A 24,901-nucleotide genomic window follows, 5' to 3' on the forward strand; every position below is an offset into this window, starting at 1 on the left:
TATTTGATTATCTGCCCTCCATGTACTCTTTAAATTGGTTGAGAGCTCTCAACCATATTGGATGAGGGAAGCCTCAAAGGTATTAAGGTCTGTCTTGTGAAAGACAAGCAGGTGGAGAGAAGAGACCCTGTTAGTTTGCATTCCCACCCCTGCTTATCTAGTGTGGAAGAAAGTTGTGGTGTAAGCTTGCCTTTTGCTGGGCGTCAAGGTGGTTAGAGGGACAGTATTTACAGCTATGCGTTAATCACCTAACTGCTGACAGAACAACTTGTTGGGATATGCGGTCAATCTTTGCATGATTATTGAACATGCTTTATGAGTTGGCTTTTTTACATGGAGCCTTATTTGTTTTAAAAAAAGTTGCTCTCTTGTAGGATTATCACAGGCTTTGCATAGGAAAAATGTTTAATATATTTACCCATGTAGAATAATGTTTCATAATCACTGTTTATCTTTTCTTGCTAGTGCTTAACCTCTTGAAACTGGTTAGCATTTTCTCCAGGCAGAGAATCAGGTAGAGGTAAAAGGACTAACAGGGAGAAATGTCAAACCAGTGTATATCCGCATACAGAACAAATGGGAAAAACTGCAAAATTTAGGTCATGCAAATGACTGTAGCTGAAGGGTTAGATTTCTTTTGATCAAGATGCATAAGTGCTCTAGTAATTCAGTACTTGTGCAGAGGAACTCATCTGCACACCCAGACACAAAACAAAGATAGAGTTCAGGCTGTTCCATAATGTGCTACCAGTTCCTGAATGGAAGATGGCTGGTAGCTGTATGGTTTTGTGATCCTGTTTGGGCAGAAGTTGCTCTTGACCTGCCCTATGCAATTTCCCAGCAATTATAATCCTTGGTAAGTTTTTAGGAGAGTCTGTGTCATGGCCTCCCCAAATGTTCAGATCTGTTTGCCAGGAAGGAAGGATGTAATGTATATGAAAAAGGTGACCTTTGCCCAAGAGCTGTTTAAAGAAAATGCTCTGGAGCATGAAGTCCTAGCACCTACATTATGGACAAGTACCTACTGCTATGCATAAGCACAGCAGTCTGCTGGGGTATGAGCAATCCCACCTGTGTAAGGCAAAAAAAAAGGTTAGTTAACATCAGCCAAGAACCTTTTTTTACAGATAGTCTGTATGTGTCAAAGTCAGTAATGGAGTTCTGAGTCCCAACAAAGGGAATCATATGATGAGAGATCACTTGAGCAAGGTATGAGAACGACTCGGACATAAATGAGTCCAATATCTGGAAATATTGTGCTACATCTCTAACTGGCATTCTCCTTGTTGGACAAACATCGTCTTTAATTGGTAAAATTCAAAGAATACTAATTATGTGGCAACAAAGAACTGCTTATATACATGACATCTGGCTTAGCCAGAGATGAATCCAGCGCAGAAACTTAGGACATGCCAAAGTAAATCTGAACTGTTAAATGGTCCTCACAATCCAGTGTTTTCTGCCAATGCTGCCAAACTGGTGAATTTCCATTTATCCATTTATACACAGTCTTCATGTATATGATGGTCATGGAGAACCAGTGGAAGGCTAAACTCCTATATTTGACAGATTAAAAAGCAATGCAAAGCGTAGATAGCTTGATGTTCACATTTTCTTGTACAACTTTAAGGCAGAAGCATGCTGAGTAAAGGATCAGAGGCTGATCACTTATTTTGGAGAAGCCATCTCTTTGGAGAAATTTACTTTGGTTTTGCACTTGGTCTCCTATAAATGCAAGAAGAAAGAGTGAACCCTTTTAAGTGCCTTAATCTTCCCTTCTATCATAACCCAGATGAGCTTAAGCCAAGAATCTGTGGAGCAGAGCATTGGTGTCTTTTTGGCTTTTTCCAGATGTAGGAGTACCTGAATTTTGTTGGGAATAACTAAAATTTCCTGTTTTAAAAATGCTTTGATCAAAGTAGTAAAAAATAACTGCAAACTGTCTGTTCAACGTACTATGCTATGCTAATAACTTCCTCAGATAATTACTAGGGATGAATGAAGCAGCAGAATGATAGATTTTGCAAATGCAGAAAAACGAGGAGGATACATCTAGATGCCTCAAATACTTGGTAGGGAAAGATACAACTGTTTCAACTTTTTTCTTCTCCAAGCTGAATTTCTTTCTTGCCCCCTTTTCCTGTTGTGCATGGTGTGTGGTTTTTTTTTTTTTTTTTGCAGGACTACTCTCTGGCTGCTAAAACCTACTTCCCTGCAAAATAGACACCCATGTCAGTCACACTGGCTGCCCAAATCATCTTCAAATTATGGTGTCTGTAGACCCACCCTAGGGCACGTGTAACCCTTAGATTATCGCTGAAGTTGTCAATAGGCCTGCGGGACAGCAAAACCTGCTTTTTCACTTAGTCTGTGGGAGGCTGGGGACTGTGAAAGTTGGGTGTGTAATAAGTAGACGTATACAATTCAAAGGTTTGCTTATAATATAGATGAACTTTAACAGTTCAGATAGGTGCTCAGTGCAGTTTTAAAGTTCCTCATATATTATACAGCTCTTCCTCTCCTTTCCAATAAAATGCAGTCACAAGACAGATGACTATTTCAATATGTCATTTCTTCTTTTGAGGAACAGGGGAGAAAAAGTCATCTTTAAAGTCCAGTTCATTTTCTGAATCATTTGCCACAGAACCATATTTCTATTCTGTTCATAATTTGAATGTACGTCTACAGGAGGTAGTTACGGAATATGCAGTTTGCCTCTTCATCTTAATTTGTCTCCCACATTTTACTCAGATATGGACATGCAGTTTACAAATTGCTTGCTCTGTAGGAGATTCCGAATGTCATTTTTGGTCTGAAAGGAAAGCAGAGGTGGTTGCTAGTGATGAGGAAAGCATGTGCCCAGTCCTCCTTAAAAGAGGTTCCTCTCTTTTTTTGTCCCCTTTTTAAGGGACAGCATGACAAAGCCTTGTGCTTCTTGAAGTCTCATGGTCCTGAAGGGTTATGCTGATGTAGGGTTTTTGGTTCCTCCTTGCACACAACTAGTATTAAGCTGCCTCTACAAATCAGAATTATGCTTGCTGGTTTCAGACCTTCCTTTTCTAAAGCACATACATTTTTTTCCTCTTTCCCATTTTAATGAACCTGATGCTTTTGATAAAATATTTTTCCACCTTAAACTGAGGAATGTTATGTCTGAGCACTTCTGAGAATAACGCCTGATGTGGAATTACACCAGTAACTTGCATTAAGTGGAAGGAGTTAGAGAGAAGCTCAGAGGTGGCACTAAATCAGGAGTGAGGGGGCTTGGGTCTGTTCTCAGGTCTTTTCTAGCCACTTGCTATGTGACTTGCTTGTCTTAATCTTTCCTATTTAGATGCTGAATGTGCAAGGATTTAAGCACATGCCTACTTGCCATGAGCAGTTTGTGTAGTCTTGAGCATTGCTATACATCTTTTTAACACATAGAGACAAGTATCTGGACTGAGGCATCCTGTAAGTATTAGCATTATCTATTGCAAGCAACGTTCAGTGGATGGCCTCACTGGGTGAGGACAGACACTGTCCTGGCCCAAACACCAACTTACTCAAACTCCTGCAGAAGAGAATGTATTTGCCTGCAGATGTGTACTGAAATAAACGTTAATCTGCTTGAATATGGCCTGTGTAGTCTAACACATCTCTGGTCTGCCTTCTTCCTGTGGAAGAGCTGATGCAGCTTAGTAACGGGTGCCTTTCTTCTCGCTCTGACTAAACATAGTCAACTAGCCTACTTGTCTCATATGGTGCTAATTCTGACCTAAGATATCTTACCTCTCTCACTAATGTAATACAACACCAAACCATTCTCCTTCTCAAATTCAATTTGACTTTTCTGTGGATTCTGCTGATACCATATTCTAATACTATTTCTCCTGTTTCACCTCTTGTTAAGAGGGAAGAGATGATCAAGTGGAAATTAGAGGCCACTGTTTCTGTGGGAAAATTTTATCTCAGTGTATTGACTGATTTGAAGATTAGAGGGGAGGGGGAAATTCTTGGGCTGATACCAAGCATAGTAAAGGCTTTAGTTACGAAGAAATTTCTACAGGTAGATACAGATATGGTTTCATACAGATATGGTACAGAAACTTAGCCTCAACTTGGTTATATGTTACTGGAAACTTGATTTTGCTTCAGGATACAACTTAAGATCTAGAAGACCTTTGAAAAATGGACATATTTACTAATGTGGGGGGGGGGGAATCCACTAGAGGGTGTGAATAAATCTTATTTTTTTTGTCTAAAAATAGATATAAATAAGCTAAGAAAGTTACTTAGGTGAGGCATTAAGCAGAACTTGAGAGGGTGGTTCTGTTCACTTTTCTGGTATTCAGCCCCCTGTGACAGATAGGTACCTAGACAATACCTTGCCTGTGGAAGCTGAGGCTCACCGCAGCCCCCAGCAGCACTCCTGGTCTGTTTTCGGTAGTAGATTCACCCAGGAATTGATACTAGTGCAAATGCAGGACCCATGGGAGAAATACAGCACCTTTGCACAGATAATTAACTGCATTTTGGGAACGCAACCAACTGCCTGGACTTCCACTGCTGGAAAAAAGCAAGTTTCTTTTGTCAAAGAGTGTGGGGAACGCAATTCATAAAAACCCCTTCTGGGAGGAGAGAGCCTAGAGACACCCGGTGAGATAGCAAGGACGTTGAACGGTGTGTGGTGTTTCTGGAGAGAGGGGTACAGCTGTTAACGCAGCGGTGCCTTCCCAAGTCATCGCTTCAGCTAGGTCTCTTTGTGCGTGGGGGGAGAAGGAACAAATGGTGGTCACCCCCCCCCCCCCCCGACTCAGGTGCATTGGGAGGCTCACAGAGTGGAGGGAGGGCACCAGAAGGGAAAGGGGGGTCCGTGCCCCTGTGCGCTAGCGTGATGCCCCCTCAGCGGTGGGGGTGCCCCCCGAGGACGGCTGAGGCCCAGCCCGAGGCCGTTGTGGGGGGGGGGGTGCCAGGTCGTGTCCTGCCGCGCCGGGGGCAGGGCGGGAGGAGGCGAGCTGTGCCGGCGGCGCCAGCAAGGGGACTCCGCTTGGCTGCCCTCAGGGGCGGGCTGTGGGGCGGCCGAGCCCGCTTGGGGCCGGGCCGGGGTCCCCGGGGCCGGGCCGGGCCCGCCGTGTGCGGGCGGGGCCGAGCGGCGCGTGGTTGGCTCCATGCGGCCGGTACCCGGCGACAGGCGGGGTGGGAGGAGGCTGGCGCGGGCGGAGGAGGAGGAGGAGGAGGGCGCAGCGGCGGCGGCGCTGCGGGCGGAGGAGCCGGTGCCGGGTTATGGTGCGCCCCGGCGGGGAGTGACAGGCGCGCGCCGCCGTCCCCGCGGGTGACACGGGCGCGCGCGGCGGCCGCCCCCAACGGCCCTAACGGCCCCGCAGGGGGCGGGGCGGGGCGGGGGCGCCGGAGCCCTCCGGCCGCGGCGGGCTGACAGGCGCCGAGCCGGGAGCCGCACGTGTGGGATGTAAAACCTGCCCCCGCCGCCGCCGCCGCCGGAGCATGAGCTGTGCCCAGGCCGGTATTGTCCAGGTAAGAGCCTGGCGGCGCCGGGCCCGGCTCCGCAGCCCCGGCCGCCCCCGGGGAGGCGGCGGCGGCCGCGCCGAGCCCCTGTTGCCGCTTCCCGGCAGAAGCGGGATGGGGAGGTGGCTGGTCCCCGATCCCGGGGGGGGCCGCGCTGTGGGGCGGCGGCGGCCTCCCCCGAGACGGTTTTGGGGGGGGGGGGACGTCCCGAGGCGGGTGTGGGGTTTGGCAGCGGCGGGGACGCGGGCCTGGCCGGGTTTTTTTTTTTTTTGGGGGGGGGGGGGGGAAGAGGCGCAGCGGGCGCCTCCGCCGGCCGGAGCGGGCGGAGGTGAGGGGCGGCGGGCGGCCCCTGCCCCACGGCCGCAGGTGCGGTGGCAGGTGTGTGTGCGTGTGCGCGCTGTCGTTTGTTTCAGAGCATCTGTGCGTGCGTGTCTTTGTGTTTTGGAGCTGGCTGATGTATGAGGGAATGGGAAACCCATATGTGTACGCTGGATACTTTGTGTGTGTGTGTGTGTGTGTGTGTGTGTGTGTGTGTGTGTGTTTGGGGGGGGGAAGGTGGTGTGGGTTTTGTTCGCCGTGGAGCATATGGGCTACGTTTGGTTGTGTGCTTAGCCGTTGGCCTGTCATCTGAATTTTTTTACTAGCGAGCAAATAGTGTGGGATTATTATGAGCTGCGTGCCAGCAGGAATTGACATCATTTGGGAACGTGAATGTATGCAGGCCCTGATGAAGAGTCCCGCGCTGAATTTTTGGTGACTATATCTCGTTCCTTTAAATGAAGAAACCTCCGAATTTGGTTCTTGGCTCCTTGACAATGCAGCAAAATTTAAAACACAAGCTATCTTTTTTTCCCCCTTTATTGCTGTAAGCTAATGTTATGATTTCATGTTTTGGTTATTACCTTGTGTTATTATGTAACTGTATTTTTTCATTGCCAATTAAATAAAATAGCTTGTTATAAGTGTATTAAAAACACTGCCCTAGCCTGTAGCATTGTCAAATACTGCTTTTCTCATTTCACAGCCTGCATAGCTAATGGGTTTGAACAGGCATGGGCACATACGATTCATTTTGTTGTCTCTTGCATCGTCTCCTATGTGTTTCTTTATAGTTGCAGAAGAAATTACTTGGCCTGGGTTTAGATTTTTGTATCCTGCTGTTTGGAGCTGCAGTAGTGCCCCCTTCTTTTTTTTTTCTTTTCCTTTTTTTTTTTTTTTTAAATGCTGCACTCAGCAGAAGTGCATAGGGAGGCTGTACAACAGTCACTCAGACTATGCTCTTGTCCATGCATTTAACAACCTACCATCTCGTTTTGTGGGGCTTCTCACCCTTTCTGAACAGAGCAGCAATTAGGGGCATGATGCTGCTGTGCCAAAGATGTCACATAGCAGGTGGTCAGCTGTGCCTTTCTGATTAGTGCTCATACTAGGATTGCAGTTATTACAGTAATTCATTTTAGCTTGGGGATTCATTTTGAAATTTTGGATTTTCCACTAAGAAGGGATTATCGTTTCTCTGTGTCGTATGTGTGTTTTGTGAAGAAACGGAGTACAGTATGTATCCTGTTGCTGTTTCTACTTCTCTTCTGACCATCTTTGAAATACATACTCATTTGGACAACACAGGTGCAGCACTATTTTTCATGCTGGCACCAGAAGTAAAAGCATGCACTTAGTTAATACACAGTGCTCATCCTTTTGATGAAGCCTCAGTCTGATATCAGAAGAAAGAGCCTCTGTCCTTACAGAGGGAATATTGGTTCTATTTACTTCTACATATAAAGAGAGTGAGTGGGAAGTTAACTCTGAACAAGAAATAGTCAGATAGCCGGTATTTGTGAGGAGTGGCATGTGAATCCGGATGGTATGTCATATATGGCCTGTGTGATATATGCGCTAACGTATTGCTGACATAATGTGACCTGAGCTTTGGACTCCTAACCTTGCTAGCATCAGTCAGCTTTTTCTCATAAGTCTGCTTGTTTGAAACTAGAGCATGAACTAATGCATTCAGTGACTTTATCAGGAAGTATAAATACCTGAATGTGGCAGTGACTTATTTGAAGGCAAACCATACAGTTACATTCAGGTTATCCCAAATAATTGGTATAAAATTTATATGCTCTGTACTTTCGGTGCAATCTAATAAACAGCTTGCTATTTCTTGTACTGCTGTAAATAACTCCTAGGAGTTGCTGTCAAACCAAAAAGTGTATCTTGCCATGATTTATACTTCATGTATGTGGCACTCCATCAAGCATTCTTTGCAAACACAAGATGAGCCCTCTAAAGTTTCATGGAGTTCTGCAGATTCTGCCTCTGACATTAAGTAGCATTCATTCAAGGTAGCGCTAAATCCTTTTCGTCTCGTTCTTTTGAACGGTCTTCATACCAACAATGTAGTTACTTGCATAAATAGAGCAAGTACAATTTGACTTGTCCACTACTTCTTTAAACGCTGCAAAAGATGTGTAAGTATATGATATAGAGGGGAAAAAAATTCAAATTGGGAGAGTGATATCAGGCTGGGAGCTCTCAACAAAGAAGTCATGTTACCTGTTTTTTGAAATTGTTGGAAATCTCACTTTGTTGATGCGGGTATTAAGGTTGCCCCTGCAGTTTCGACTTGGATAAATGTTGCTTTAAAAAACAAAAACAAAAACAAGACAAACAACTTCCCCATCCCCCTGCCAGTTAGGTATGTTGTAAAGTTCAAACAGCAGGGCTTTTAGTAACCAGAAAGTAATTACTCTAAAGTGTCTTAGTTTGTAATGACAGACGTTGCCAGAATACGTAAACTTGTCTTATGCAGTGACTTCCCTTTCTTCCTTATTAAGCATCTCTCTGATCTTAAGCCTTACCTACTTGTATAGTTTCTCTAAAAGGGACTTCTAGGGGTATTCACAAAGACTGACTTCAGCCTGCAGACTTCAGCCTGTTGTTTTTATTGACTTCTGTAGACAGGAGAGAGAGCTTAAGGCTAATGTAAGTGCTCTGGCTTGCTCTTCCTCTCCTTCTCTAGAGAAAGCCTATGAATGCTTAGGCCAAAATAAGCCTTTGTGAATACCACCCAAAACAACGGTTTTGTTAGGTGTGCAAACATACATATGGCTTCCATGAGTAGATCTTGTCTGCTGCTGTGCCTGCTTCCCAGCGTATGTCACTAGGAGCCATCAATGCACAGGGAGTCGTCAGTGGCTTGCCTGCTCTGGGGCTTCTGGTGGCAATCTCATTGCTGGAAATGTTGCTGTAGCCTTTCTGGGTGTCAACTGTTTCTCTTGGATCAGTCTGCAGGAGTAGCTAGAGGATGGTTCTGCTCATACCATCTTGTGTATCTGCCTATTAGCATTAAACTAAATTGAGACACCCCCTTTTCTTCAGGATGTCTGTTTTGTTTACTCTTCCTGTGTGTCTTCTTTGGTTTTGGTAATAAAGAGATGAGTCAGTTTCATGTCTGTTTAAGACTTCTTTTGCCTGTTTCTCTTGTAAGATTTTCATGTACTGTTACAATTCTGCAATGTCTGAGTGGCAAACACTGAAGGTTTTTTATTATTCTTTAGAAATACATTTCTGTTGGCTTTAGATTTGATAAATATTTATTCTATTAAAGTCTTAAAAAAGAAGTTATATACTTCCTATCATCTGCATTTGTCCTAAAACTGAATACAGAATATTTTGGTTTTTCTCTGTATCTTCAGGAGGGTGAGGGATATACATCACAGAAAAAGTAAAGTACAGCCACTAGCAAGGAGCAGGCTGAGATATCAGCTGCACTTTTGAGGCCAGCAAGATGTTTAAAATTAATTAAGAAGAAATAGCCAGGTTCTTTGACATATGGAGTCTAGGGTCATTTTTGTTGTTTAATGAATAGTGGCTAGGTAGCTGTGTAATGGGCTTATGAGTCATTCTTAATTTTTTGATCAACTATTCCACAGCTAGGATATTGCATCTTCAACTTTGAACTGGGAAGTTTAAAGTCTTCCAGGCAGTGCCATTTCTCATGAGGTGCTTGGGTGATCCTTTGGAAAGGGGTTGTCCTCTTCTCATCTCAGATATTTGTGGGTCCATCATAATATGGACCAGTAAGACTGGTCCAAGTTATAGGCAAAACAGGCTATTGTCATGGGCAGCAGGCTGCCAGGGTAAGAGATCGACTGTAGCCCTGCAGCCTTTTCCCTTTGGAAAGAGGAAGGAGGTGCACTGAATGGGGCAGCAGCCGATCCCTAAGTGTGGTTCCCCTGCTGTAGCTTCTATTTGTCCAGCGGCAGCAGCAATAGAAAGCCCGCCCAGCTCCTCGGGATTCTCCTTCTCTAACTTCCTGTTCTTCATCTTGCTTTCTGTGGGTTATGAGCTTTTTTTTTTTTCCTGAATATTGCCTACAATGCAGATAAATCTTGAGATGGCTTAAGGTGACGATATGATGAGCTGTTCCTTTACATGCTTAAAAAAATGGAAAAAGCCTGTTGCTGTTGTCTGAAATATTGAAGTAAGTGATCAGTGCCGTGATCCCTGGGGAATCGCTGCGCTGTATTATATTGCAAAGTTCTTTGAGGACGCAACGCAGGCAGCATTCCCTTGCTGCAGAGCAGAAGGTCTGTGGGAGAGAACGTGTGCACAGCAGTCATGAAGGCTATTACTGAGACATTAGCCAAGATTTCATTTTATGGATTTAGCAAAACAGGCTCCTTTTCGCACTTTCTAGATATTTTTATATTTCTCTGCAGATGCTGGTAGAACACCAACATTTGTTTGGTTTGAAGCCTGAATTAAAATTCCAATCCAACGTCTAGAGACAAAAAAGGGGCAAAAAACGTTTGTCCCAGAATTAAAAGCCGTTTAAATTTGAGTTGTTAACCCATGAAATAGTGATGCAGTGTAGAATGTCTCTTGGACTGAATCATTTGTATTTAAAATGGAACTTCCTCTAAAAATAAACGCATAATTGCTTCAGTGTAGTCAATATGGAATTTAAAGATGACTGACAGTGATTTGTCATCCGTTTCTGTAGCAGGAGTCATCTGGGAAGTCTGTGATGTTAAAGGCATTTGTTTCTATTAGCACCCTTTAAAGTAGTTTTGTTAATGAGCTCTTGAACACCAGAACTGAAATCTGTCACGTGACATAATTAATTTTTCCATACTGTAGGAAAATGTGTACCATATGCACCTTCAATTACTGAATCAAGTTTCTCAGGTCCCAAAATCTGTGGTTCAACAGACCTATTGTTTTGGAGAAAGGAGAAGCATGCAGTTTTGGTGCTGCCAAAGTACTTTCAGACATCTCCATGTGAAATTCAGGATTGTATCCTGCAAGCTTGGGAAGAGCTGATGGTGTGCTACCCACAGCATACTTTTTGCGAAGAGGAAGACTGATCGATACTCTGTGCAAATGTGTGTAAGCAGAGGAGATGGTACAGCATGTTCTGTTTACTTTTCATAAGGAAAAGAGGAAAGCAGGAAATGGAGACTACTTGAAGAGACCATTGAACAAGTTCTTCTTTCCAATATAGTAATAAAATTCCTCTGAGTGCTTGGCTGTATGCAGTACACAGGTCAAGGATCTGTTCCGCAGATCCTAAAGGTATTGCTATGCCTAAAGGAATTATTCTGTTTCTTCTTGAAACAAAAAAGTATCCCTGCCAAAACCTCTGTCTCTCTGGCAGAGCATACGTTGTATGGATGACTTTGCTAAGCAAGGTAAGAGGCAATGAAGGTGGGTGTAGTCTAGCTTTACCTGTGAGCTGGATACCTGTTGTAAGGCACCTCCTTAACCTTCTGAACTGAGATTTTCCTTCCAGTTGGATGCAATGAACGTGCTTGGGGGCTACCTGCCTTGGCATCAGCAGTTGCTCTTAGAAGCGCTTGACAGAATAGTAGAATATATGAGAATATCCTATGGGGCCAAACTGATCCTGAGGCAGCTGGGTGCTTTCCGTCCAAATCTGGACAATGTCAAGATTTATAGTGCTCCTTTTGGGAAAATAGCAGATGCTGTTTTGTGCCTTCAGCCTCAAGAAAATATTAAACTTCTTTTATTTGTATTCTAATGCAGAACATCCATCAAATGTTGGATGTTTTGTCAAGTGCCTTTAATGATGTGTTTAAAAAAAAAAAAAGCTATGGGAGAGGCCTTAGGATTTTTAGAGTAGAAATATTTACTTTTTGTGTGCAGCTGTGTGGTTGTCTGAAGATGATGATAAAGCAAAAATATACTCTGGGAAGTAGCATCTTGTTTGAAATAGCAAGTTTTAGTTGTTGCACGGTTAAGGTGGAAGGGGGGAAAAGCGGACAAAATATTTAGTCTTGGAGGCAGAATGCACGTTTCCAAGTTGGTACTGTTCAAGATGCATGAAAGGCCCGTTAGCCATTAAGTTGTCTGCTGCCTTGGTTATAGGCCTGTGGAAGCTACGTGGACATTAGGAATGAGATCCTTTCGTGAGCTGAAGTTGTGTAATTTGACTGCACTGTGTTCTCACAAGTAGTAGTCAATGTTAGGTCGATACCATGGTTCCCTGCATATCCTGAGTTGTAGAGACCTAAAGCTGAGACAAAATGTTTTTGAGCCAAACCCTTTGGTCTAAAAATGAACAATACTCCTACTAAAGTTATTGGGAACTTTGCTTAATGAAAGGCAGTAGCATCTGACCTTCTGTGACTTTTATTTACAGAGCTGAAATATAGCTTACTGCTTCACTGTGCCATTGTCATGCACTGACACTTCTAACTGCTCTAGCAGCAGTCTAAAGCAGAAAGAACTATGTAGAAGTTGGTACCCACCCCAAATATTAAAGGATAATGAGCTGAACTGCCTCTTTCCTTCCTTCCTCTTTTCTTGTTAGGCTGGAAAAGGATTCTAACATATAAGAGCTGGTCCTGTGGCAGAACTCCTTTCCAAGACCCATAGCAAGGGGTAGTATATAAGAGTTAGGCCATGTGATTTGTTTTCTTTCTGGTTTCCACCGCTTAACATTCCTTATGGATTTTGCTTTGTGTAGAAGTAAATTAGCCAATTATTACATGAATAAAGCTCCCACTAAAGATGAGATTTCTCACCTCGTTAAAGGCAATATTTTCTTATTTTGGTCCAAGAAACCATGTAGTGGTATAAACAACTATCTGCTTCTGAAATTTGATTTTGAACGTATTCCCTCCTGCTCCTCAAAATTGTGTTTGGTCACTCTAAGTGCCATCTTTGAGAATGTTCAAAGATTGACCCTCTCTGCACATCAGTTTGCATTTTCTTTAATAAGTTTGATATCTCCCCCGACCCGTGAATTTGGTAATTAAAGTACTGTTGCTATCTCCAACGCACCTTGTTACAGGTGTAGCCATTTCTTGGCCATGCAATTTTGTCTCAGATCATGACAACATAGATTAATAACTCAGACTAATACACTGTACCTAATAGCATGATGATGGCAAAAACCTTAGTTTCTGTATTTGAACAATTTTACTAGGACATTCATAATAAATTAAAAGTATCTGTTACCTCAGCATAAATGTCCAAATGCTAAAGTACCTCTGTGTGTCTTTTGTGCTTAATTCTGTAAAAGCAGAAGCAGGTGCAGAGAGGGAATGTGCCTATCTTAAAGCATCTAGATTGGGCTAAAAATCTATGGTGTTAGAAAGACTTTAATGTTGCTGTGGAGGGAATGGAAAAGGTTGGAACTGGGGAGCAAAATAAGCAATCAAGGTGCAGGAAATGCTGCAAAATCCTAGTGGAGGCATGGTGCTGACTGCTTCTGTGGCTTCAACTTGCCTCTTGTGCTGCCAAGGTTTGGCTAGAGGTGGATCCTAGAGGAGGATGGAAGCAGACAAGGCCTTTTGGCAATCTGATTTAAGGAGCAACTGCTAGATTTACTTGTTGAAGCTACATGGTAAAATCCTCTTTGCATCAGCCGTATTGTCTTGGGCAGCTTGGAAGATCATCATAAGCCAATGAGAGTCTGTGCAGAACTTCTAGAAAGGGGCAAATTGTTCCCGTGTCCGTCCGTCCTTTGCTTGTACGTCTGCCAGAGCTTGACACTGTGCCTCTGACACTTAACCAGCCTGCAAATGTGACCTTTTTAGGGTTGGAATTGGGTTGACTGTCGTGACGAGGCTTTCTACATGAGTGTCTCAACCTTCCACATTCACCATGTTTAAAAAAACATAACAAAACAAAAACCTTTATAAAATTCCAGTTGGAAATGGGTAAAGAAGTGATTTTCCAGAAGAGGTTACAGAAGGAGGTTGCTCGATCAGAGGCAAGGGAAAGAGATTTGGGGTTTTGAGGGGAGGTTGGATGTCTAACCTCTATTTGGAATGGGAATGCATATGTATCTGGTAGAGTCTCTGTTTAAAAATAATTTGATCCCTTAGTTCATACCAGAATGTCTTTTTAGCGGTTTTAGAACGTGGGTTTTGTAGATGTGTATGGATTACACGTTGGTGAAATATTCTGCAGTTTGGACTCCAAGTTAAATATATGCCTATTTTGACCTATTTTTCTCAACCTGATTTTGCAGGCTCTTTGTGTGCACATGTAGTGTTACTTGCTTAGGGAGTCCCACTGACTTCAGTAAGACAACTCACCTTGGGAAAGGTTTTATGTAAGTGGTGGTAGCAGGCTCAGGATTTGTATGAGATTGGCTCTCTGGCTAGTTCAGCAAGGGAAAGACAAGCTGAATAGGGTATTTGAAGAGGAGTGTACTAATTAGCACTGTATCTAGTAGCTCAAGAAAGGTTCATCATGATTAATCTGTTTGGCTGACTCGTGACATCCTTGTAATAGCTCTAAAAGATGGACAGACAGGAGATCAATCTACGTGATGGCCTTCTAATAACTCACAGGAGAATGAAGTTCTCCTTTAGCTACCTGGACCAAAAAGAATGTAAATACAGTAGTGCTAACTAATAATGTGTCATCCCTGTGGGACCTTGGGAGGAGGCATCTACACACTGAACTGGAAAGTTAGAGGGTCTTAAGCAAGTGAGGGTCCAGACTGCTAAGTCTGCTATTCCGTGAGCTTACCAGCTGAGGTCCAGGGGTTTTATAGCTATGTTTTGTGCAGCGCTGCACCGGAAAGAGGCGTAACAGAGGCAGCTTGAGTTGGCTGCACACTGCTGGGTCATGTGCAGGCAGTAATAGGGCTCCTACTCTGCGCTCCCCAGTGCTTTTAATTCTAGTGTAATGCTGGCAAAGTCAGTCTGCTAGGTCTCTGCCCCCTTGGTGTAGTCATGCTTGCATTATGGGCAAAGCTGGTTAATGGTGCTTGAGGGGAGGTAGGCCCTCAGACGGGGATACAGCAAAACCGGTGCACTGAGTAGGGCCTGCTGCCGTAGGACAGGGAGGAGGTGCCTTCTCCAGGATGGGGCAGTGTCATTTCTCCCCTGCGCCAAGAAAGATCAAACCTAGATCTCTGACTTTCCAGGAACCTGCCCTAACTGCCTAACAGGCTAGAAGCTCTTCTAAGTGTGTATGTGAATGGGGATGATTTACGCCCATCTTGTCAAAGTCATTATGTTCTGCATGGAGGAATTGAAGATTCATTGAGCGAGAGCAAGAGGAAGCATAACTCTGGTTTAATGGGTAGAGGGGGGAGTTTCTGGGTTCCAATGCCTGTTTGAAGGAATGGTTCATATATATTATGCTGAATAGCAAGTGGGATGTCAAGACTGCTGTTTGAGATGCACAAGAGCAGAACATTACGTGCCTGAGTGCTGTTAATGTTGAAAGCAGGGCTCAGAGGATTGCTACTTTCTACCTTAATGCCTAAACTATGCCTAAGTCCCACTCTTTTGATCTGGCCCAAAATATCTGTGTTCAGTATTAATAGTCTTCTGAGTTCTATGTTTATCCATGCCTCAGTGATGTGTCCAATAGGAACCTGCACGTTCTCATTTCATTTGTTTAGGCAGTAATTTTCTGGGAGGAATCCTGGTAGCTGATGGTGAATATGAAAGCTTTGAGATGCAACTTCCTGTGTAATGGGATACAAATATAATTCAGTCTGTTGCTTATCAAAGCTCTAAATATATGTGGTATCCAAGTCTTGAAACCTCAGAGGACCTTGGATCACAGCTTAGAAAGTTGGCGGACTTGCATCTGTTAGTTTAAGAAAGCGATGAGAAGTAGGTGAGAGACTACTTGAAAGTGCTTTCCAGCTGCACCACTCAGCTAAAACCAGTCTTCTCATAACGCCCTTCCTTATCCTCTGTTCCCAGTCTCTGATAGGTACAGGGTAGGAGAGAGACTTTGTGGCCAAACAGGTCTCAGATGGTCTTCATATAAATCAAGGATTTGCCATCAGAGGAACATACTTAATATTACAGTTGATGCTAATGAGTCAAGCGCCTGCTCAAAGCTTTTTGCTTAATTCTTTTGCAGGGTTGTCAGAAACAGGGTAATAAGCTTTTTTTGTGCTGAAGTCAGCAAATAAATTCTGAGTCTCCTGGAGGTGACAGGTCTTCTGTCTAATAAAAAAACATTTTTATGTAATTGTTTTGGAGGGAGATTTTAGGCCAGAGAGGCTTGGCTTTGATGAGTAGATTTTCTTAGAGGCTGAACGGAGTGTGATGTTCCTCTTCTTGCCACGTGCACTCCTTGTTCCTGCAGTGTGATCCTGCCAGGCTCATCTTTGTAGTCCAACTTCAGGTGTGGTTCAGGAGCTCTAAATAGTCTTTGGCAGCCCTGAGCAGCTTTACTGAATGCTGAGTCACAAGACACAGCCAGAGACATAAATGTTACTAGGATCTGTGCAGTGCCAACAGGTTATTTACGGAGAACAAGAGGGCCCCCCTCCCCCCCCCCCCCCGAAATCGTGCACGCTTCTTCAGTTGTTGATCAAGATTATTTGATGTGGCAGTTACAAAGAAGGTGTAATTATTATGTTCGTTTTCAGATGTCTGGCTTCTTGAGTAAAGAGCTGAATTCATCTCTATGCAAGCCACCCTGAGGCTACCAAGCCTCTTAAAAAAAAATATATATTTTTTTTTCTTGAATCTGTTTTCAGGAATACATATATCATCATGTGCAGACATTGGATCACCCTAGCTGTTTTGACTCCTTTTATTTCTTGGAGTCTCACTCTCCCAGTAAAGAAAAGGCAGGAAACCTGGCAGAAGCAGTCCAATGAACTGCAAGCATGAAGCATAATTAGCTTCTTAAAGTAGTTCTGGTACACGCACATGAGGGAGGAGGGGAGGTATATTGAGTAGTGGAGCTGCATGAAAATTTGCCAGTGGAACAGCTTTCTGTCAAAAAATGCTGTTTTAAACAGAATCAAAGTGTTTCTCATGATAATGTGTTTGTATTGCGGCTGACAGCCATTCAGAGGACCTGGAGCCCTGCAGCCTTGTTTAATGATCAGATCCAGTTGGGAGAGATCAGAGAATGAGGTGTGGCAAGATTATTGTTGTTGTTATGCTTCAGCTTTAAGGAAAACTTTAAAATGTTTCAGTTTCCCACAATGCAGAAAATGAGACTTGACCTACTCTGCTTCATACAGTTGTGTCTTAAAAGCTGTCTACTGTCTCCAGTGCACATCACCATTACAATATTATACTATTATATTTACTTCATAGAAGCCTGGGGCCGATCGCACTACTACACTGAGTTCATTTAAATCACTGATCTTGCACGAGGGATGCAAGTGGCCCATGAGGTCTTAAAATAACTGTGAAAAGAGTTACTGCATGCTTATGTGGGACAGAGCCCTCACAGATTTTTCAGCTATCAGTTTTATAACACTCGCACATTAAAAAGCAGAAGTGTGTTAGCCTGTGAGGAAGAGGAGAAAAAAATGATGTTGCGTTAGCTTTTTGGCTTAATGAGATCACCTTGGATGGGGTCCCCACTCTTTTTTTTATTCAGTTATTCCAGTTTAGAGACTATTGTTATAGCAGGGCTTTTTTTTTCTTTCTTTTTTTTGACAGTGCTGGGAACCAAATTTTTCTTTTTTCTTTCATCACTTTCTCTACTTCCCCCTACCACACAAACAGCTTTTTTTTTTTATAGCCACTGGAATCTAATATGTCTGCTCTCAGTAGCAAGCCTGTACAATGTTTGGGCTTCAAATATAAGCTGGTGCAAATGAAGCGTAGTCCTACTATTCACACCCTTTTGTTTTCAGTTGTGATGGGACCTTCTTATTTTTTGTTGCAAAAAGATCTGTACTTTGACGCAGCTGGACTCTTTTACGTAGATAAAGCAAAGGCACACTCTCTGCAGTAGATTGTTCAAAAGTGGCCTTAATCAAGGAAAGAAATGTCCTATTTTGGCTTCACTTCTCCTATGGCAGTCAAACCAGGTTTCGGTGCAATGAACAGAAAAATGATTGCTTTTAATAAAGTCTTGCCATTTCAAGAGCTTTTTCTCTCTCCTTTTTGTGGTGAGTGGTCTTGTTCCCACAAAGACCTTTTTTCCATCCTTTGCCTTGTCTGTTGCTCTGGTATGCTGGAAGCTGATCCTTTAGCTGCTTAGTCTATTGAAACGTGGATGTGGAAAGATGCACTTTTCTTAGTGTGAACGCTCAACAGTGCATTTATTCAGCGACTGAATAGTTCCATGTTCAGAGCCCATTGTGCTGCGATATGTAGTAGCTTTGTCATCTCCTACATAAGACAAAGAAAGAGAAGGTTAATTTTTTTAATTCTGAGAATATTTTCTTCTATCTAGTTCACCAATTTCTTGTGCTTATATGCTAGCATTTGCCTTACTACCTGCATATACAGATACCGGCCATTCTTCCTCTGGCCCTGCTGTGCAACCTTTTCATTAGATGACATGCCCCATGTTTTGTCACTTGTTCCACTGCCCTGCTTAGTCATGTAGCTGCAGGCAGACTGGTCTTGTCTTGAAGTGCTCTGTCATCTGGACAAAACCTGTAGGTGCCAAACTTCTTGTCTACCTGTGGACAAAACTGAAGAGGAATAGCAGAAAGTCTATCACTGTGCTTAATGCTTTTATAGGATGAGTGTAGATAACCAAGTATTATTTATGAAAAATAGTTATATTTTGAAAAGTTCTTTTTACCTTTTCCGTTAAGGTGTCCTGCTGTCCATGGATCAAAACTAGAATCTTTTTCAGAGATGATTATTATTCTATGTCAGGAGTGCTTAATGTCTTTCAATTTATGAATCCTAAATCTTCAGACCTTAAATGCTTTCCTAGCAGGGATGTGAACCTTGTCTTAGAAATGTGATGTTGTACCTGCTACACAATTACCTGTGTAACCTGCTTGTTTTAAGGCTGTAGAAGGAAGCATCTTTAGGGTGCGTAACCTGGCCTTGCTATTGAAAGCAGCAGTCCTGGAATTGCAGAGTTGTTGAGGTGGGAAGGAACCTCTGGAGATTTTCTCACTCAACCCCCAATTTTCAAGGCACTGTCCACGGAAGCAGATCGCTTAGGACTGTGTCCGGTTGGATTTTGAGTATCTTCAAAGGATGACAACTTTGCAATCTCTTCGGGCAACCTGTTCCAGTGTTCAACCACCCCTACACTAAAAAAACGTGTTTTCTTATCTTTAAATGGAATTCCCTGTATTTCAGTTTCCGCCCGCTGCCTCATGTCCTTTCATTGGATATCACTGAGTGGAGTCTGGCGTCCTTACTGCCTCCCATCAGGTATTTATATGCATTGATAAGGTCCCCCTGGAGCTTTCTCTTCTCCAGGCTAAACAATTCCAGTCGTATCCTTCTGCTTTTCCAGCCACTCTTTCCTGTGTGTTACTATTTCCTTGTGTCAAGACTTGCATTTATGCGGCCACATGGAGAATTGCATCAGGGTTGCAATCTGGATTGCAACCCAGGTTGATCTGGGTTGACAGTATTTTTGAACCTGTTAGTTATGCCATGTAGTTTTAACCCAGATCAGGTTCACTTAACTGTTCTAAGAACACTTATCCTAATGCAAGGAAACAGACAACAAAGGGTGGTAACAAGGAATGGGAGAAAGGCAAAATATTTCTTTTTGTGAAAGCATGAGTTTATGCAGACTTAAACTAGTTGCAGAACTGTGACAGTAGTTACCTGTGTGAACTGTGAACAGATCTGAAGACCTAAGGGTAAAAATCTTTGATTTAGACTTACCAAGGAACCAAAGCAACTGAGTTGGCATTTTGGCAGGAATTGCATTAAAGTTATGAAGCCACCAAGAAAGCTGGTTGGCAGAGGAGAGTAGTGGCTTATCTATTTTTTTCCCTTTGAACTTTTTGTTATCCTTGATATAAGGATTGCTCTCTCCTCATCTTTCCTCTCTCCTCCTTCACAATTTATGTGCATTTTTCTTTCAAAATTATTTTCTTAGCCTTTCTTGCTCTGTTTTTGTACTGTTTGGTAGACTAGCTCAGCATAAGAATGGCCATGGTGGGTCAAACAAAGATCAGTCCAATCTAGTATTCTCTTCTGTGGCCAAAGAAGGACCTATAAGGAATATGGCAAACATTTTTCTCTTCCATAAAAAATCACTTTTCTCCAACATTCTCATACCTTCTACCCCAACGTTTTCTGCTCAGGAGTGTTCTTAACAGAATGTGTTTTTATGTACTTAGTACCCTTCAACAGAGATTTCTTCCATGAATCTGTCCGCTCTTTCCTTTGAACCTATCTACACTTTTATTATTGTTTGGAAATGAGCTTCACAGCTCAACTACATGCTTCTGGCTCCTGCTTTCTTGATGCCCCCTCATACTTGTATTGGAAGAGAGACTCTCTGCCACTTATGATTCTGTGAACCTCTGTCATATCCTCCCTAGCTATGTCTTTTCCAGACTAAAGAGTCCTGCCATAATCAGTCATCCTTTATACAGCAGCTGTTCTGTATCTTTTTTTTATCCTTTTTCTATTGCAGTGTTCACCTCATCAGCTTTATGCAAGTTAAAATTTGCTGCAACTGCATTTTCCTGCTCTTTTCCATTCTTTTTGTCTCTTAGGTCAGCTTTATCTTATCATTTTATCTTCATGCATCTGCTGAATACCGCTAATTCTTAGGTACATGTTCTCATGTCTTCCTATCCCTTCTTTTGCTTGATAATTATTGTGCCTGAAGTGTGATTTTTGCCATTGGTATGGCAACCCTTTTCATGCTGCTTTCTCTACTTATTGAGCAAGCAATAAAAGATTGCATGAGTAGTTTATTTTCTTCCTTCAGATCCTTCTCAAAGATATACTACTTCAAAATGGCTATTTGAATAATATTAATAAACTGCTATTCCATATTTATCTTGTCTATATAAGGTTATCAGTTTTTTGGTGTACAGACCATGATTGGATGTTTTGCAGCTCAGTACTATCTCTGTCTTGCATATCATTTGCTAGACAATTGTTTTTGATGCTAGGCATTTATGACTTTGCATATTAGTAGTTGGTATGATATTTAAATCTTCTAAAACTAGAAGACTGCAGTGAGTTTGGCTTGGACAAGTTGAGCACAGTGAGTTTGGCGCAGAACAAGTTGCTTATCAGGATTGTACAGCAGTTAGAGGTGTCCTGTCCTTTGGAGGGATGTTCTGAAGATCCGACTCCTCCTAAACTGCGGATTACATATATCTCACCTCACTTCCGCCATCCAGAATTGAGCCCTCTTGTGCAAGTGGAACATCCTAGACTCTCTAGTAGGGAGAGAGGTGCAAAGAACCATTTTCTGTTCTAGGATGAGCTGGATCTTCTTGTTAGTGTACTCCTCTCTCCAGAGAAAGCCTGGATACAAACTTAAGCAAAACAGTTAGAACTGGATAACATAAATCTCACTTTGTATATCTACCACAGGGTTTTTCTCAGGCAGCAGAGGACTGGAATTGCTGGTCAGTATTCCTGTACTGCTTTGTATTAGCATTTCCTTGAGGTCCATGTTGCTAACATTATTCACTTCTGTTTTCCTGAACAGTTTAGTTTTGCTTTAACTGAGTGGCTGCATATCATTACATTCAGTGGAAGGTGTCACAAGGTTGATTCATAATCGCCAATGCATAACTATGTAGGGAAACCTTTTTGGAAAGTACAAAGTGTCATTGTGTATTCAGCCAGTATTTCTGTCCACAAGCCTTGAAAAAATCACAAGTGGGACTCCCTAACAACGTAGAAACTTTTAAAACTGATAATTTGGAGATTTCTCTTCCTCTTATAGGACTGGGGCACTTACATGGTTCACAATTTCAAGACTTTTCAACACATGGTGGTTGGAGATTTATTCCTGAAAAGGAAGGTTCAGAGTTTTTTTTCTTTGACTCTCTGATTACAGGGACTAGAGCATTAGGAAAAGTGACAATTTGCATTAAGCTCCTAAGAATACTGTTCCCACCGGAAAGCATTTAGATTTGGGGACCTTTTCCCCTTTTTGCAAACAAATCCTCGCTCTGTAATATTTGAGATGGCAAGAAAAATCCTTTTTTACTTCGATTTCCTTCTCCCCCCCCCCCCCCCCCCCAATTTGGTATTTGGTCTTTTTTCTTACAATCTCCTAAGCCTTGCTATATGGAGATGAATTATTTATTTAACAAACATGAATGTTATTCACTTAAAAATTTTCTCATCTTCTCTGAGGGTTAATCAAGAGAGAAACTTTATAACCCATGAAAGCAGGGTGAGACTCTCTCTCTACTCTGAAATATTAAATAAAAGAATCAAAGGGAAATAATCCCCAGTGATACCTCAGGGAAGATTTAATTAAGAAAATGAAATTGCATTAAGAGTGACCCGTTGTGGACTCCCAAAAAGCCAACAGATGAGGGAGAAATTTGTTAGCAGTGTCTGCCCATAGGTAAGAGGTTAAGCAGTGTACCAAGCCTGTGAGATACGATGCTCAACTGAGTAGCTTAAAGTGATGTTTAATTAGCTGATTGATTAAGGTCATCGTCTTTAATTCAGTACTGCAGGAAGCGTGTGTAGTCTGTGAAACATCTCACAGATTATGTGGATAAGGCTGGTAACGGTGTGAGGCCCTGCGCGGGTCCCTACTCATGCCTCACTTAAGCTACGTATTAGTGAGTCGCCCACCAGGTCATAGATACTGGCGGTTTATAACTTTCACTGATTAGGAGGGAGCTGCAGTCTAGTACATGGTATCAGTTGAAGAAGAGTGCTATTTAATAGCCACATAAGCCTTATATGCAACATTTTCTCTGAAGCAGAGGGGGTAAGTTTACCAAGATTTCAGCAGGTTTATGTCGCTTTAAATCACTGGGGCTAATTTTTCATGTGTATTGGCCAGGAGCATTCATTCCTGCACCAACTGTACTCTGTTCATGTCTGGAGGTGAAAGGGTGGTTAATTGGTTGGCAGAAGATCAGCCAGGGAGTGGATACCTATGCATGACTGCAGATACTAAGAAAGCAGCAAAAGCGGTTTCTCTTAGGTTGGCCCTTGTTTGCCTCAGGTTTACAAGAGGCATGGAAAGGAAGAGGCTCACCCGTTCCCTCGGTGTGACTGGGTGAAGAGCTTAGAGCTGTGTGTTAGGAGAAAGTGCATCCAGGTTCTGTTCTCTGCTTCAGAGGTTTTATGATTCCTGACTGAGGATTAAATTGGGAAACTGTGGAAAGAACATCTGAACTGAGGAGGAGGAGGGGATATAAAGACCAACTCCTGCGCCTTTACTCACCTAGGTAATGCTTTTGGGATTGATTTGACTCATGTGGTCTTTAACAAACCAGGCGATGACACTTACAAATAAAGGCTGCAGGGTTGGGCCAATTGTCTGTAATAACGCGTGTTTTTGTAAGTCAGTAGTCGTTGTGGTGCTATGGCTGAGCAGTTTGTTGTGCCCTGTGAACCATCTGTAACTGCACAATTCTATCTCACCCTGCTCTCTGGCAATTATGCAGGCATTCCCTTGCTCTCAGCATTAGTATAATGGCTACCAAGAACATTATTTATCCCTTTGCTCTCAGTGACTCCTGTTTCCATAACCTGTTTTGCATTAAACTAATGGCCAACTTGTGTATGCAGTTTTCCTCCCCCTTCTCACACAGTGAGGAGGGTACCTGTCATTGCTTTGTCCCATTTATCTTTTATTACAGATGAAAATGGAAAGAATTTGACAAGAAATTAGAGCAACTGTCATATCTTGTTGTGTCCCACCATCTTCTGTAAACCTCCTTACTAAAAGGTACGCATATAATAGAAAATGCCAAATTAAAACAACAAAAACACCTCCACATTCAATTACTTTGTTGCCAAGAGTAATTCCTCAATTGTGAGAGAGCTGATTCTGATCACTAGCAATCATTGCCTTTATTTACTTATCTTTCAGTGAAAATAGATTTAAAGTGGCTACTTGATAAAATGGGGTACTGATCATTTCCAAGCTCTCTCTTATGAAAAAGGAAGATAAGTTTTGCTCTTGGCTCCCCTAGTATTTCTCCCCCTGCCTTTTCATTGCAAAATAATGATGAGTTTACAGCCTTACTTCATCTACTCTAGGGTTAAAATATCGTTCCAACAAATAAGTATCTGGTTTTCTTTTCTGTGATCAGTTCTATTTTGCCCTTCCGTTGACCATTGTCTTTTTTGAAATGCAGCGCCTAGACCTGTGTACAGCAGTATAAATGAGTCCCTGTCAGTGCTTTTCTAGAGGAATAAGTGTTGTAGAGCACAAATGACTCTCTGACATGTCTGTTCTGGGAGACTTTAACTAGAAAGGAGGTTTGAGGAGGTGAAGGAGCAGAGAAATGCGGAGCTGGAAGTGACCTATGAAGGCAGGAGAAGCAATATCTGCAACGTTCATCAGAAGCTCTTTCTCACTGCAGTACAGTCCCATTGGCTCTCATCCTATCTACTGTGGGTACAAAGAACAAATTATGCTTTCCTCTTTGCAGAAGGCTCCTACTTACTAAAGAGTATCACTTTTACTTATACCATTCCTTCCTCTGAATCTCTGGTGTTTTTTTCCCCATTTTTATTGCTAACCATTCCCAATTATTATATTTCTGTTTTCCTATGGGTTATGTTTTCCTGAGTTTTGATCTTTCTTGTGGCTCTTCTTTGGACTTGGTCCAGGTGGCTCATATCTATCTTCAGATGCACCTTCCAGGAGAGGATGTAGTACTGCAGTTGAAGCTTTACTAATGCTCAGTAGAGTGGAAGGATGACTTTGTGTGTTATGCAGGCCGCAGTCCTGTTTATCCATTCCATTCTGCTGTTTGTCTTTGCTCAATAGCTTGACAATGTTGATTTATGTTCAGTTTGTCATCCAGTCTTACCAATGGATCCTCTCCCAGAGGACTTTTACCTTGCTAAAAGTTCTCCTCCCTATATTTGTGCAGTTATTTCTGCCTGTGTGCAACTTTGCATTTCTTTCCTTTTTTTTCCCCATTTTCTCTAGTTATTAAGATAATTTTGGATTTGAATCCAGTCCTCCAACATATTTGTAGTCTTTCTCAGTTTCATGTTGTCTTCAGATTTAATAAGTGTACTCTTTTCTA

The 24,901-nt window shown here is 42.5% G+C and overlaps 1 protein-coding gene across 6 annotated transcripts in view; it reads left to right on the top strand.

Moving 5' to 3' along the window:
* HECW1 (HECT, C2 and WW domain containing E3 ubiquitin protein ligase 1) overlaps positions 1–24,901 on the top strand; it is a 308,997-nt gene that overhangs the window by 32,179 nt on the left and 251,917 nt on the right. For 2 of the 6 annotated variants that reach the window (XM_068935991.1, XM_068935998.1), the window contains exon 1: positions 5,377–5,514. The exons of 1 other annotated variant lie outside the window; for it this stretch is intronic. Coding sequence is in view for 2 of the 5 variants with exons in the window: in XM_068935990.1 (XP_068792091.1) it covers positions 5,485–5,514 (30 nt within the window). In the remaining 3 variants the exon portion in view is untranslated. Of the gene's footprint in view, positions 1–5,376; positions 5,515–24,901 lie in introns of those variants that run through there. 3 more of the 6 variants (XM_068935994.1, XM_068935997.1, XM_068935990.1) reach the window with 2 other exon arrangements.

Source organism: Struthio camelus, chromosome 2 (assembly GCF_040807025.1).
Source record: "Struthio camelus isolate bStrCam1 chromosome 2, bStrCam1.hap1, whole genome shotgun sequence".
Taxonomy (NCBI): Eukaryota; Metazoa; Chordata; class Aves; order Struthioniformes; family Struthionidae; genus Struthio; species Struthio camelus.